This window comes from Silene latifolia, chromosome X, assembly GCF_048544455.1.
Source record: "Silene latifolia isolate original U9 population chromosome X, ASM4854445v1, whole genome shotgun sequence".
Taxonomy (NCBI): Eukaryota; Viridiplantae; Streptophyta; class Magnoliopsida; order Caryophyllales; family Caryophyllaceae; genus Silene; species Silene latifolia.
The window spans coordinates 325,860,155-325,875,093 of NC_133537.1; the positions used below are offsets into that span (position 1 = coordinate 325,860,155).

At 36.2% G+C, this 14,939-nt stretch overlaps 3 protein-coding genes and 1 non-coding gene across 4 annotated transcripts; 2 read left to right on the top strand and 2 right to left on the bottom strand.

The window, feature by feature from the left end:
• Positions 1 to 347: 347 nt before the first annotated feature.
• On the top strand, positions 348 to 6,028 carry LOC141618276 (DEAD-box ATP-dependent RNA helicase 7-like). Its single transcript, XM_074435376.1, has 14 exons — positions 348 to 955; positions 1,698 to 1,832; positions 1,955 to 2,095; positions 2,232 to 2,343; positions 2,653 to 2,723; positions 2,878 to 3,032; positions 3,136 to 3,247; positions 3,347 to 3,448; positions 3,549 to 3,609; positions 3,692 to 3,860; positions 3,952 to 4,048; positions 4,418 to 4,512; positions 4,990 to 5,123; positions 5,467 to 6,028. Exons 1-14 carry the CDS (start codon positions 503 to 505, stop codon positions 5,700 to 5,702), a joined length of 2,073 nt encoding a protein of 690 aa, XP_074291477.1. The 5' UTR covers positions 348 to 502; the 3' UTR covers positions 5,703 to 6,028.
• Positions 6,029 to 6,430: 402 nt separating this feature from the next.
• Positions 6,431 to 9,234, bottom strand: LOC141618277 (alpha-L-fucosidase 1-like). The gene is made up of 3 exons (XM_074435377.1): positions 8,549 to 9,234; positions 7,768 to 8,007; positions 6,431 to 7,293 (listed from the first exon to the last, which is right to left on the bottom strand). The coding sequence occupies exons 1-3, from the start codon at positions 9,127 to 9,129 to the stop codon at positions 6,591 to 6,593; spliced, it is 1,524 nt and encodes a 507-aa protein (XP_074291478.1). The 5' UTR covers positions 9,130 to 9,234; the 3' UTR covers positions 6,431 to 6,590.
• Positions 9,235 to 12,503: 3,269 nt separating this feature from the next.
• Positions 12,504 to 12,585, top strand: TRNAS-UGA (transfer RNA serine (anticodon UGA)). Its single transcript has one exon. It is a non-coding gene; the product is annotated as a tRNA-Ser (tRNA).
• A 1,102-nt stretch (positions 12,586 to 13,687) lies between these two features.
• Positions 13,688 to 14,521, bottom strand: LOC141620766 (pentatricopeptide repeat-containing protein At1g02370, mitochondrial-like). Its single transcript, XM_074437553.1, has one exon. It carries the CDS (start codon positions 14,519 to 14,521, stop codon positions 13,688 to 13,690), a length of 834 nt encoding a protein of 277 aa, XP_074293654.1.
• Between the last annotated feature and the right edge of the window lie 418 nt (positions 14,522 to 14,939).

A 14,939-nucleotide genomic window follows, 5' to 3' on the forward strand; every position in this document is an offset into this window, starting at 1 on the left:
CCCGTTGCAACGCACGGACGATCATCCTAGTTTACTTATAATTTTACACTGTAACAGTTTATTGTTGTTTTTTTTTTTTCAATTTTGTCTATCTTTTGTTATGTTTTGATATATGATCATGTGAGATGTCTCTCAGTAACGCTATTGACCGTCTCTCTGAAGTTTTGTTTTTGTGCATTATGATATGCATTGGAAACATTAAATAAGACTTTAATTAAAGAGCAATCTTCACTATTTACATAATTTAATACGGAGTACACAAAACTTTAAACAACAAATCCGTTAATTTGCACGAGTTTAAGACTACTTTTTTTCAAAATATAACGACCAAACGCCAACATCTTGACAAAATAGGGTTCGTTAATCTAACGGCTAAAAACCCACCCACATCCTTCCTTACCTTCAAAACCGCCATTAAAACCCCTTAAACCCTAATTTCAATTCTTCCCTCTTTTCTTCCTGCAAAAAAACGCAGGAATTAACTAATCTCGCCTCCATCCACATGCCTTCAATCGCCATGTCCGATTCCATCTCCCCAGAAACCCTAATCAAAACCCCCAAATCCAAGGACAAAAAGATGAAAACCTCCGGCATCGACGATGTCGAAACCCTAAAAACCCCAGAAACCCTAGAATCTTCCGAACATAAGAAGAAATCAAAGAAGGATAAGAAGAAGAAGCGTAAAGCTGAAGAATTGGAAGATGGTAGTGATGCTACTACTGTTTCTGAAATTGTTGAGCCTAGTAAGTTGACGAGTAAGAAGATTAAATTGACGGAAGAGGTTGAAGAAGAAGAAGAAGATGATCCTAATTCGCTTTCGAATTTTAGGATTTCGAAACCGTTGAAGGATGCTTTGATTTATAAAGGGATTAAAGCGTTGTTTCCGATACAAGCTATGACTTTTAATGCTGTTCTTGATGGTGCTGATTTAGTTGGTCGTGCAAGAACTGGCCAGGTTTGTGTCATTCATCTTCGCTTTCGCTTTATGGTTTATATTGAGCTGGGTGTGTGATTATTTTTCCTTGATTATTGAATTTGATTATCTGTTTTGATATTGTGAGGTGAATTGAAGTTCTGTTATGTTTGTCTAATTTGATGCTCTGTTTTGATAGTTACCTAATGAGGTTTTAATTACGATTTCTGTGATCCCGCTTAGATTTTAGGAATTTGTGCTAGTGAGCTTAGGAGAACTTAATTCGATGTTTTGGCTTCGCGAAGTCGGAAACTTAAGTACAACCTTGTACTATCCCAGGAAATTGAATGATGTACTCCGTATATATTGTCGTCATCAGTAATTCAGTAGACACCCCAAGTTAGTTAAATTAATTCTCTTTCCGTCATTCTCGTTTACCTTTTTTTTATTGTTGGAGGGGTATTTAATCAAAGATGAGCAAATGATTGAGACGGAGAGAGTTCTAAGTTATTAATATGTAAGAGGGAGGGAATGTTGTTGGAAGGGTAGAGTGGTAGACTATAGAAAATTAGAAAGTTTGTACCATTGCTAAGACGGAGTCTCTGAGGCGCTCAGTGTTATTATATTTATTAATCTGCTGTGATTTAAGGCAATTTAATTTTTTGTTATCAAACTTGTAAGTTGGCGTTTCCTTATATTTTTATTAATTTGTTAGAGAGTAGTTCTAACCACATTACCACGCTATGCTAAATTTGACGTGCCTTGATGTCTCATGAATATGCAGGGAAAGACACTTGCTTTTGTGTTGCCAATACTAGAATCCTTGGTGAATGGACGCACAAAAGCTTTGAGGAAGAGTGGTTTTGGGAAATCACCTAGCGTCTTAGTCCTCTTACCTACAAGAGAGTTGGCTACTCAGGTCTTGAATAAATATGCTTCCCTTCTCTATTTTTTTCCCCATAACATAAACTCATAAAGTCATGTTAAAGATTTTGCCCTCATATCTTTGTATGTCAGTTACTTAAATCTCTGTCTATACAGGTGTTTGCTGACTTTCAAGTTTATGGTGGTGCTGTGGGCCTTTCAGCATGTTGTGTATATGGTGGAGCACCTATGCATTCTCAAATTAACAGTCTAAAACGAGGTGTTGACGCTGTCATCGGAACCCCTGGTCGTGTGAAGGTATTACTTGAAATATTTTGCAATTTTTATTTTTAAGTGTGTTTGCAATTTAGTCTTGGTTAGTAGTTTATCTGAGGAACTTCTTATGCGCCTTATCTCAAGATTGCGTCTTCATGTCCATGGAATGTTTTTGTAGGATCTTTTAGAGAGGGGGGCTCTTCATTTGGGTTCATTACTTTTTCGAGTCCTTGATGAAGCTGATGAGATGCTCAGAATGGGATTTGTTGAAGATGTCGAACTAATTCTAGGTATGTAGTTATATTGATGCATTGAACTTATGTGTCATTTGTCCCCTAAAGAGGCAGTTGCATCATGCTATATATTTTTTTTCTTCTCTTTTGTCTCTCATTGTAAATTTTCCATTTGATAATATGTTATCGTGTGCTGAGATAAATTGTTGGTATGTCTAATAATTTATTAAATCATGTTTAATTGTATGACAGATTGTCACCTTGTGGCATTTCCTCGCTACCCTTTTGGTCCAGCTGCTTATGTTAGTCAAAAGTAGTATTAGCGTATTCTTTTTAATTCTCTGACGTATAAGTATGTATGTGCAGGAAAGGTGGATGATGTTACAAAAGTTCAAACCCTGCTCTTTAGTGCAACCTTGCCGGTTTGGGTCAAACAAGTCAGTAATTCTCTTAAATCTTCTTTCTTGATTGTCTATTCTTGTGAAAACAGTCTCCATTAGATTCTATTAGGGCAGCTGACCACAATTACTTTTGGAGTTGGGACTATCATTTGGTTCTTGTTTCTAAAACAAAGATGGTTATATTGTGTAGATCTCTACCAAGTTTCTCAAACCAGATAAAAAAACTGTAGATCTTGTAAGTGATCAGAAAATGAAGGCTAGTACTAGTGTTAGGCACATTGTCATGCCCTGTTCTGCCTCCGCCAGGCCTGAACTCATTCCTGACATCATTCGTTGCTATAGCAGGTGGATATTCCATTTCTTTCCTTTTAATATATCCGCTTTCCCCTTTTAGTTGTCACTTTTTGTTGGGTAGCTATAGATTTAATCTTTTTCCATGACTATGCAGTGGAGGCCGCACAATAATCTTCACGGAGACCAAGGAATCAGCTTCCCAGCTTGCGTCGTCTTTGACTGGAGCTCGTGCTTTGCACGGCGACATACAACAATCACAACGTGAGGTAAATTGGTAGTATGGTGATTGGCTTTTTTGTGCTTTTATGTTGGTTCTTGGAGTATTGGTAATCTGTTCACTAAACATCTATTTGCTATGTCCTTAGGTCACACTTTCTGGGTTTAGATCTGGGAAGTTTTTGACGCTTGTTGCAACAAATGTAGCTGCCAGAGGTCTGGATATAAATGATGTACAGCTGATCATCCAGGTGAGTATCATGCCTTAGTTATTTTACAATGCACTTATCTGAATCTTCTACGGGAGGATTTGTTGATCTTCTTTTATTGGTGGTTGTTTTTGGGATATAGTGCGAACCTCCTCGTGATGTTGAAGCCTACATCCATCGTTCAGGCCGGACAGGGAGAGCTGGTAAGCAATATGTTGGCTTCGTCGTGTTCAGCCTGTATATATACTAGTGGCACATGAAGATAACCTTGTGTATTTTATTCAGGAAACACTGGTGTTGCTGTGATGCTTTATGATCCAAAGAAGTCTAACTTCTCTAGAATTGAAAGAGAATCAGGTGTAAAATTTGAGCATATATCAGCACCTCAGCCTGCCGACGTTGCTCAAGCAGCTGGTGTGGACGCTGCGGCATCCATAATCCAAATTTCTGACAGGTAATATGTTGGAAATTTGTCTGCAGATTTTGCACCTGTTGGTTTTTCTCTATGTTCAAACATAATCATTTTTCTTCTTTGCGTACTTCAGTGTAATTCCAGCTTTCAAGAAATCTGCTGAGGAGCTTTTGAGTACTTCTGGTCTATCTGCTGTTGACCTACTAGCAAAAGCACTTGCTAAGGCAGCTGTAAGTCTGTCTGGTTACTTATTTGTTATGATTTGTAGTGTATACTGTAAAGGGCTATTTCTTTTCCTTTTACAATGGAGGACTCTTTGGAGTATGATAAAATAAAACAAGACGACTCTTTAACCATCAGCAGTAAGCACTTCTTATATAGTGAAGTGGTATGTGTTTAACACAGTTCTCACTATGGGTTATTTGGAAACAACCTCTCTCCCTTAAAAACAAAGGGTAATGTTCTATACATCAATACCCCTTACCACACAATCAGGATGAGCCTTTCAGGTACTTGGGTAATGTTGTTGTATACTTCTATGGTGTAACGAGTTACTTTCAGTATAATGGGAAAATTTATTTGATATGTTTTCTTGGCAGGGCTACACAGACATAAAGGAAAGATCACTCCTCACTGGCATGGAGGGTTATGTAACTTTACTCCTTGAGGCAGGGAAACCATTCTATTCTCCATCGTAAGTGGATCATATTGCTTGTGTTTCTACTGAATTTATTCTGCCCTATGTGAGGACGTTACTTAACAGGAAGTTGTGTAGGCCTGTTACTTTAGGACTGGAAGAAAGAGCCTTTTTCATGATGTGTTATGTTATGCCAAGGCTCAACCCTATTCATATTTGGTTTGTGCTAGCATTTGTATGTGTTTATTTGCATCGGTTTCTTCATGTGGTTGATTTCTGAGCATGGCATTGTTATTAACTACGTAATTGAGATTCTCCCTTTCCATATTAAAGCCACCATGATTAGTGGCTCTATATCTATTACTCGTATCAACTTGCATTTTGCAACCATATATTATTAAGCTCTAAAGTTTCTGTCCCCAGAGACGTGAAATTAAAAATCTTGACGGTGAGGATAATGTTTCAGTTTTATTGGTTTTCTGATAGTTGTTGGTTTCCATTTTCATAGTTTTATCTGTTTCTGCTTTTGTGTAGATTTGCATTTGGTGTCTTGAGAAGATTTCTGCCTGAGGAGAATGTGGAGTCAGTCCAGGGGGTCTCGATCACTTCTGACCAGAACGGTGCTGTGTTTGACGTGCCCGCCAAAGATTTGGACACCTTTCTTATCGGTATGTCAGTTTGATTATGGTACCCATTTCATTTACGAAAATCTATTTTGTTCCTGCCATCTACTTGTATTAATCACAGTTATCTCATACAATTAGGCCCGCAATTTTTTCTATTTAGCCCCGCAATTTTTTCTAAAACCCTCTTTTTTTTTTTTTTTTTTTTAAAAATTGTATGTGAGTAATGATGGATTGATGGTGTTGAAATTTATTACCATCCAGTGTCCCACTAACATCCTTCCATTCATTTATGCATTATTATGTCTACTTTGATGGTAATCATGGATTCATGGTACAAGTATTTTGCCCGCCTTAATTACTTTGCTGTCATTTGGTGTTGGAACAGGTCAAGAAAGTGCTGCACAAGTAAGCCTGGAGGTGGTTAAAACTTTGCCAAAGCTACAAGAAAGAGATACTTCAAGGGGAAGGTTCGGTGGAGGTGGAGGCGGATACTCTCGCGGTGGTGGCGGATTCTCTCGCGGTGGTGGAGGCGCTAGATTTGGTGGTCGCAACAATGGATTTTCAGATAGAAGAAACAACAGCTATTCTAACGGCTTCAACAGAGGAAGAGGCCGTGGTTAGAGTGTTAATACAATAGCTGCTGAGTCTCTTGTGCAGAAGCTGCAAAAAATTTTGACAATGAAGAAAATATATAGTAGGCAAGTTCACTACAAGACTTTTCCTACATAAATGTTTATTTATTTTCCATTTTGTTATAATTCTCGTATTTTTGCTTTTGCAGTCAAATGAATTGCGATAATATAGGTTAATTGTAATAATCGAACTTCAACTGCCTTTTTGCTGTGCCTTCTAAAGTAGAGAAAGTGTTTAATGTACTTCAAAGTTCAAACTAAAGAAAAGTAATGATTTGGAAGCCTAAATTTGTGGCTATATTCCAATTTTGTTAATCTAGTTTCGAGTAATTTACCGTTAAGCAACTTGAAGGGCATTTCCCTGATGTTTGAATATAGTTCGACACTGATTTTCACGTCTGGGGTTCGAATACACTTTCACTTTGGCTGCCCATGGTGGTTGTCTATGGTTTGAACTCCAGTATGTGATCGATTGTAATATAATGGGTGCTTCCAGAATGATGATTAAATTAGGTTGGTTTGCTTTGTGCGATATTTTTTTCGTGCAATGAAGTTGTAATTGCTTATACGGATGGTTTCGAAGTTAAGAATACATGCTTCATGCCTTAACCATGTAGCCTTGTGAATCAAGATAAAATGTACTTAAGGCCGATGGATTACAAAGATGAACTGAGGTATGTATCATTCTACCGTCCCTGACACTGTATTTAACCACAATTTTGTTATAAATTTCATTCTTCCGTCATTTATTATTCATTGTAAAGAAGATTCGTGAATTACAATTTTCGTTTTCACAATGAGCCATCAAGGCCAATACAACGGACATAAGAAAGATACGAAAATGAGAGTATCTAATTCGGTTGCCTTAATAATCAGGTTAAGACTTGCTTCGTTGAATCAACTCTCCGACGGGGTGCAAATAAGGATCGTAGAACAACCCGACCGAAGAAATCAGTGGCAAGTCCCTCGACTCGACTATCTTGATTCGCACTTTCTTAGCCACCACACCGTCATGCCCTAACCAATGAAGCCTCTTATACCCAACACTAGTCCCACTCACAACCTTCTTCCCATCTATGTAGACCTCATGTTGTTTGATCCTCTGACCAAGTCCAATTGCCTCTTGGATCATTACCACATTGAATTTCAGACTTCCATTTGGGCTAATTATCTCTATCCACGGGCTTTTCGAGTCGTCCTCAGAAGGAGCCCAGTAAGTCCATAACGGATCCTCATCTACGACACTTCGCGGCCCAAAATCGCTCCCGTTCTTACCTCCTCTTTGGCTACTAGCTTTAACCAGACAGTCAGGTGCCAAATTGTGGGAGAAAATCTTGTTCAAGGCAGTCCTAAATTCTGTTAGTCGCTGAATGTCGACTTCAGAGATGAGACCGGTCGAATTTGGGGGTACATTGAGGAGTAAAACACAGTTTCTTCCCACAGAATTGTAGTAAATCTGTAGGAGTTCACTTAGAGGTTTTGCTGTCTCATTTTTGTGCCAAAACCAACCCGGTCGTATCGAAACATCACATTCTGGTGGTAACCAGTCTGTCCCTTGAGGATCCCCAGTGTTAAGATACCTTCAATCAATATATGAAGTATAAATCATAAGTGATGTAACAAATTAACATATCGATAATAGACGGTTTAACAATAATTTATTGTTAGACTAATTGACTAGTCATTAATAAAAAAAATTCAAATAAATGAGCATAATTGTACGAAATTAAATTTGGTGTCTTTAAGTGTTTAATGTTGTGATCTCTTACCTAAACTTGTACTCGATTTTTCTCACCCATTAATCACCGAATAATTCCTTTACCCGAAAATTAGTCATAAAATACGAGTACATTCAATCATATTACTATTACTAATAAATCGAATGAAAATGAGTGCATAATACGATATAAAATTGTGATAAGATAAGATAAGGTAAGATAAGGAGGTATTGCGATATGTGAACTAGTCAGGGTTCACTTTGGTGTGTGTGACGTGACGAGTTAGAGTACATGTTTTAACAGAGTTGTAGTGATTAGTGACTACTTAGGACTTACCCCTCAATGCCTGAACTGCCAATTGATAATGAAGTCCGGTTAATGATAGACCAACACGTGTCTCCAGCAAATCCCCTCTCGTTTCCGACCCATCGGACGTCCGGTCCAGCATCGGAAAATATGTTGATTGAACCCTGCAATTCTTTGACCATTGCAAACCAATCCCAAAAATAGTAGGACATGTTTGGTGCATTTGCACCTTTGGCTCCATCGAACCAAATCTCGCTTACATTTCCATACCTACATAACCAGAAATTCGTTCTAAATTCATCAATACTAATTTTACTCGTTGTACAAAATTACAAATGTGTTCGATCTGAGGTAATAAAACATACTCCTTCTGTCTCAATCATTTGTTTACCTTTGATTAAAATATTCGTACAAAGAATATAAAAGGCAAGCAAATGATTGAGACGAAAGGAGCAAGTAAAGATTATTCGAGATAGGAGTAGCCTTTAGATTAAAACTTAATAATGTTGATATATGGAATACTAAGTAAATAACATAGAGTAGCAAATTCGGATATTCTTGCCTTGACAATTAATCACATCTTATTTGCTACCTATGGTGTGGTCAAAGAGGCCAGATGTATACAATCTTACCCTCGAAAATCAGAAAGGAACAAAATCGCTTCAAAAACATTTCTATTATTCATGATGACTCGAAATAATTTGCTTAAGGTTAGTTACCTTCAAATTGCTTGCAAAATGATCAATATTAAGCAACAAATATTTACATTTTACATGATCAATAAAAATGATTAGCTAAGATGTTTGTTTACCTTTTTAAGAGCTCTTGTAATTGAGCAAGATAATACTCATTATACTCTTTTTCATGACCATATCTAACATCATGTCTATCCCATGGTGAAAGATACAACCCAACATCAACACCTCGAGCCTTGGCCGCGGTCACAAACTCTTTAACAACATCTCCATGGCCACCTTTCCATGTACTACTAACCACAGAGTGATCAGTGTACTTAGAAGGCCATAAACAAAACCCATCATGATGCTTAGCTGTTAGAATTGCCAAAGATATCCCGGCTTGGACCGCTACATCGACCCATTGGCTTGTATTTAGGCCGGTCGGGTTGAATATGGATGGGGATTCGAAGCCGGTACCCCATTCGGAGTCGGTGAAGGTGTTGACACCAAAATGGAAGAACATGATGATCTCTCTTTGTTGCCATTTTAATTGAGAATATGTTGGAAGTGGAAGGATTGGTAATGGTGGTGGTGTTGCAACATAAGCTTGTTTGGAATGTATGTGAATTGCATTGCAAAATGTGTGTATGATATTAAGTGTTATCAACAATTGAATCCATAGCTTAGCCATAGGATGAACTATGGCTTTTTGCATCCAACTTTACTATTAGACTTTGTCCCTCCTCTTAATAATGCTTTGTATTTAATTTAAAATATACTCATTATATGTGAAATATGATACTATATTAGTAAGTATTTTAATTGGTAGATTGAGAGTTTGAGACGATATTGTACTATATTAATTTCTTAATGTGTATTCTTATGACACATGTTAGAAAAAACTGTAATTTATATAGTGTAACAGATTGTATGAAATTGGGAATTACGGAGTATATGATAGCAATAATTTGGTTAATATGTACCATTTGGATTTTGAGCTATATTATTTCTATTGAAGTATATTTTCTCATTGATGAACACTTTAATAAAATTTAAATCTTACTATAAACTATATACATACTACCGTTAGAGGAGAAAACTTCAAAGTTTTTAGTTAAAATTTTCGATATTTTTTAGTTTTTAACTTTTATACACGTTGGCTCTTATGAAGTTCAAACCGTGCTTTTGCCACTAATTTTATATGTCAACATATTATGATAATATAGAAATTTATCTACAAACTCAATGCCAGCTCTTGCCAGTGTATACACCACATGAGTTCCAGGCTTCCAGGATCAGTCTCTTTACAAACATCATAATTAATTCTTCGCATCGTGCAAAACATACATGACACAACACCATATAGTTAATACACTTATAGTAGAATATAGTATATGTGTTCTTATGATACTCCCTCTGCCTCGATCATTTATTTATCCTCGATTTTGATAAGAAGATTAAGAAAAATGGAGACCATTTGTAGAGGATTTTATTATTAAATGACAACTAGATAAAAATGGATATGAATGATCAAATTACCTTTGAGAAACATTTCCTTTTCGAAATAGAAAGGTAAACAAATGAATGAGACGCATTAAATGAAATAGGTAAGCAAATAACCCGGACATAAGGGATAATAATTAGGCTTCAATGCAGCACAAATACTATCCTACAACCAGTTGTATAGTAGCATTGTACAACCGCCTCAAAGTTGTTGAGTTCTTACACAAAGTTGTTGAGCTATTTTACAAGTTATTGAGCTATAGTACAAAGTTATTGAGCTTAATAATTATTCTGTTAAACTCAATAACTTTGTATCATAACTCGATAATTTTGATAGTAGAGCTCGATAACTTTATAACAAAGCTCAACTACAATGAATAAGTTGTATATACAACTAGTTGTATAATACATACATTATTCAATGTAGTGGTGAAAGTGTATAACTAAAGATCATGGTTTATGACAACAGAAGTATTTTTAGTTAACCTGTAAAAGCAATAACATTACTCGAAAATCCGGAATAAAAATTGTGTCAATTCTACAGCGAAAGATCGTCGTTTCACATTAAAAAGAAGTGTTTTCAGTTTAGTGAGTCTTTTGATTTTAGTTTATCGTAATCCAAAATTAAAGAATGGTAAATCTTTAGCTAAATTGAGAAAGGAACATATGATATATTATGAAAGACTAACGAGAATGATCACTTTTAACTTCTTTCGGATACTGCAGTTACCAGGCTTTAGACTTATTCACAATTTTGTATGTAAGTGATTTTATCTTGAATTTAGAATCAAAAAATGATAAATTTTTGGCTACATTGAAAATAAAACATAAGATAATCTATTAAGTATGAAAGATTAACGTGAATTACTTTAATCTCTTTTGAATACTGGAGTAACTGGGTTTTTGATTTTATTCACGGGGTTTATATATAAGAGGCTTTACCTTAATCCTGAATTTGATACATGCATAATAGTACTTTGTATTTTAATTGAAAATAAGGCTATAATATTTTCGTGTTTTAAAACGTGAATTTTTTACCAAATTTATAATAACACAACTGCAACTAAAATTAATAATTACAACCTTAAGAGGCTATGATCATAAACTATGCACAAAACACCCAAATCAAGTTCTTTTTCATACAACCAAATTCTGTACAATTTTTAATAATGAATTCTAATAATAGATAAGGAATGCTTAAGAATGGAAAAAATGATGGGAGATACAAAGTGACAAGGGGACCAAAGAGGCACACACAAGTCACAATAAACTAAGAAAGGGAATGGACCAACACATAAAACAAACAAGAAAGAGAGCACTAACATTTATTTGAGTTGTTTACACAACTTTGATACTTCTAAAGTTGTAAACCATGCCTTAATTATTTGAATCACGGGTGCACCCAATTTCCCACTTCTAAGTTCTACCCATTCTTTGTTTGACAGTTGTTGATAAATACTGTGTAGTGATTACTTGATTAGTGTGTACCATGAATTTTTTTTTATAAGGTAAGAAAACTAGATTGATTTTCTGGGGTAAAATTAAGTACCAATTTATCTCAATCTTTCGAAAGTGTGTACCATGGATGAAATTTTATGTTTACTTAAAATCAGTATATCTGTTTTAATATTAAGATAGGTTAATTAACGCCCTTGTTGGATAATTGGGACAAAAAAATTTTGTAGTTCTTAGACATTTTGTTTTTCATCTATCTTATTTGACCTATTTTAAGTTTAACAAGAATTTATGCGTCTCTCATTATCATGATTTTCTCATACATCATCTATTTAATGTGATTTACTTCATATTTTCTATTTACAAGGATTATGCGTTGATAAAAAACGTAATGAGACACGAAAATGTTACAATAAATCTCGGATATTCATCTCTTTTGTTCTAGCATATTGAACTATGGTTTCATGTGACTACACCTCTGAGTCTCTGACAGTCTTGCTTAAAGAACAAAACTGTGTTCAATGTACAAGCTTCTTACTATTGAGTCAAGGCAAGTTTGGTCATTTTTTTTGGTATCATGTGTTAAATCAAACGATATTTAATTCAGGTTATTATTAAGCAATCAATTGTCAGCCAAGTCGATTTTCAAATTTAACGTAGTTGTTATCGGTGATTTTATTGATTTTTCATGGCCGCATTATTAGTTTCATTAATGTTTGATATGGCACTAAATTTATTTAAGTTAAAAGCCAAATTAGCTAATTATTAATAAGGTAATTTGTTCGTGGATCCAATTCCGCCATCTCACTAATGCTTAATATCACCCTTTGAGCTCCTTTTGTCAAATTTGGGACAAGGCTTTTAATATATATGGATCTGCTCTTAGCTTTTACTGGATCGACTACGCCGATTTGAATAATAATTATATTTCTTGAGTAAGGTCAAATTTCACGACAGTTATTTATTTTTTTGACATCACTATGAAGCAAAATTGTTTTAAACAAGATATTCAGAATCATGTTTTCCAAAATTTGTCCAAATCATATGGACTTGTAGAAGATGAAAAAATTGTTGGATGAAGATATTATCAAGATAGTTCTTATAAATAAAATCATCTAACTTTTCAATAAAGTCGATATGTCCGAGTGGTTAAGGAGACAGACTTGAAATCTGTTGGGCTTCGCCCGCGCAGGTTCGAACCCTGCTGTCGACGTTTTTAAATTTTTTTTGCCCCAGGAATATACTGATTTGGGCTTGATTCAACATTCTGAACTGCCAATATAAATGGCGCTGTTTTAGTATTTTAGCCCACTAGTGTTCCTTTAAGCTTAACCGCTTCGATAGTGTTTGATTTGACACAAATGGTTTAATAAGGCGGTCTCTAACGAAGAAAAATCACCTGCTTACCTTTAAGCTACATCTAGTTATTAAAATTAATTATAGCTTGGAGGTGTGCTAGGAGATTAGAAGTACACTGTCTTAACTTTAAGGCTTAAGCTACATCTAGTTTTTTATCCGAATTATTTTTGAACTTTATGTATTAAATGGGCTTGATTCACCATATGTTAGACTCGGTTAGAGTCTTTGAGTTAGAGACATCGGGTTCATGTTTTCGGTTTAACTGGGGCATTAGGTGCAAGTAAATAACCAAAAGTTGGGACCTAGACCGGAATACAAACCCGGTTGTCTGGATGATTTCTTCCTTGATTCTTAAACTTGGGAGGATTTGTAATCCTCGAGACACTTTTCAGGATGTTTAAAGACAATGTTTTATAGTTACTTGCATTCATGTGAACTGTGACTCCTTTATATATCTCACGAAGCCTCTTTGTAACAACTAACAAGAGGTTGGAAGGGAATCGGAGAAAGAATAGGTCATCAAGTCGCCGTATAAACGAACACCATATAAGCGTCTACTCGCATCATAATGCTTTGAAAAACAAAGCTATCTTAAGAATCCTTCCCCAATTAAGCTACGATTTACATCTAATGTATCACGAAAAGAGTACTTCTAAACCAAATTTCAGGCTTGTTGCCGCTTATGTTGAACAAACTTCACTACTTCTCGTACTATTCTTGGTACTCTTACTCGAACTATCAACAAATAAGAAACCTGGCTTTAAAATCCAGTAGGGCAAACCCGCTCAAGCAACTCCTCAAGCTCGGGAGTAACATAAATGCCATCTTCCTCTATCCTTTTACGCATATCAGGCGCCGTTTTCTCAGCATCCACATAAGTCTCAAGGAGCCATAAATAGGCTCTTGTGTCCAAGGCCTGAGCTCTCTTTAATAACTGGCAAAATTTCTCTAGACCGTCAACATCTTTCCGATCTTTGAAGTGCTGGAAGCAAGGAACCAGCTTCTGCCCTTGGTTTCCATTTGGACACAATGGCAGCTTCCATATGCTTCAATGCACACTCCGTCTGACCCTTCCCAAAGTAGTAATTCATGAACTCGACATGTGAAAAGCGTAATACTTTTCCTGATTTCTTTGTAGCATCCTTTAGCAAAAGGTTGGCCTCCTCGTCCTCTAGCATGTCGTGTCTCAAGTACGCACCTATTAGAATAGCTGGTACCTTGTCATCATAATCCTTGCAGTACCTTGATTCCCACTCCTGGAAGTAATTTTCGAGGCCTTTAATGTCGTCTAGTCTTGACAACGCTTGAAGCAGTAAAAGGTAACTCTCTTTGCCAACAACTTTGTACTTTGACTTGAGCTTGTTCCAAACCTGGATGACGGAGTCTAATTTACCAGCACCGGCATACAAGCTAATCAGATGATGGAATGCATCACGACTTGGATTATCGGAACTATTCAAGACATTTTCAAATTTTTTCAAGTATGAAGAAGCTTTCTCGAATTGGCCAAACTCGATAAACACTGATGCGACGTTACTATATATTACAAAATTATCCTTTACAAGGATATCTTCCTGAGCCTCATGAAACACTCGTTCTACTCCATCGAGATCTCCAAGAAGTCGATAGCTTTGGATCCAAAAGCTATATGTGTGACCGTCTAGAGCTACGTGTTTTTTCTTCATTTCTGATATAAGTTCTGGAACCTTTTCGGGCTGTTTGGTTTTCAAATATAGATTGAGAATATTGTTGAAGGCAAGAACATGGGATGCAAAACCCATCTCATCCATCTTTCTGAAAGTAGCTGTTGGGTTTGTGCCTTGATTCTGTTAACCGCCGCTTCGTATAACTATGCGGGGTCTCGCCGCCTTGGCCGAGTGTTCGGGGTCAGGGGCGAAGCGCCCGAGTTTAGGGGTTCGGGGCAACGCCCGAAACTTAAACAGATCCGTATCTGTTATTGGGCTAGGTCTGTCTTGGGCCTTTATTAGGTCGTTCTGTATTAGTTTAGAGAGTATTATATAAACTCTCTAATCCTCTACCTAGCAGTTATGCTTATCATACCGTCTGAATCTGTAATCTGAAAAACTCCTCACATATCAATAAAACTCTCTCCCTTCTGCCCTGTGGACGTAGCTAACACACCGTTAGTGAACCACGTAAATCTGTGCGTTTGTCTTTTATTGTTCTTTATTTGTTCTTTCTTGCTTC

What these genes read in the sequence shown, in the direction of transcription:
- LOC141618276 (XM_074435376.1), top strand. Translation starts at nt 503, where the DNA reads ATGCCTTCAATCGCCATGTCCGATTCCATCTCCCCAGAAACCCTAATC. An exon ending in ATAATCCAAATTTCTGACAG is followed by an intron (nt 3,861 to 3,951) that starts GTAATATGTTGG and finishes TGCGTACTTCAG; the next exon opens with TGTAATTCCAGCTTTCAAGA. An exon ending in AAACCATTCTATTCTCCATC is followed by an intron (nt 4,513 to 4,989) that starts GTAAGTGGATCA and finishes GCTTTTGTGTAG; the next exon opens with ATTTGCATTTGGTGTCTTGA.
- LOC141620766 (XM_074437553.1), bottom strand. Translation starts at nt 14,521, where the DNA reads ATGGATGAGATGGGTTTTGCATCCCATGTTCTTGCCTTCAACAATATT.
- LOC141618277 (XM_074435377.1), bottom strand. Translation starts at nt 9,129, where the DNA reads ATGCAAAAAGCCATAGTTCATCCTATGGCTAAGCTATGGATTCAATTG. An exon ending in TTACAAGAGCTCTTAAAAAG is followed by an intron (nt 8,008 to 8,548) that starts GTAAACAAACAT and finishes CTGGTTATGTAG; the next exon opens with GTATGGAAATGTAAGCGAGA. An exon ending in GGCAGTTCAGGCATTGAGGG is followed by an intron (nt 7,294 to 7,767) that starts GTAAGTCCTAAG and finishes TATTGATTGAAG; the next exon opens with GTATCTTAACACTGGGGATC.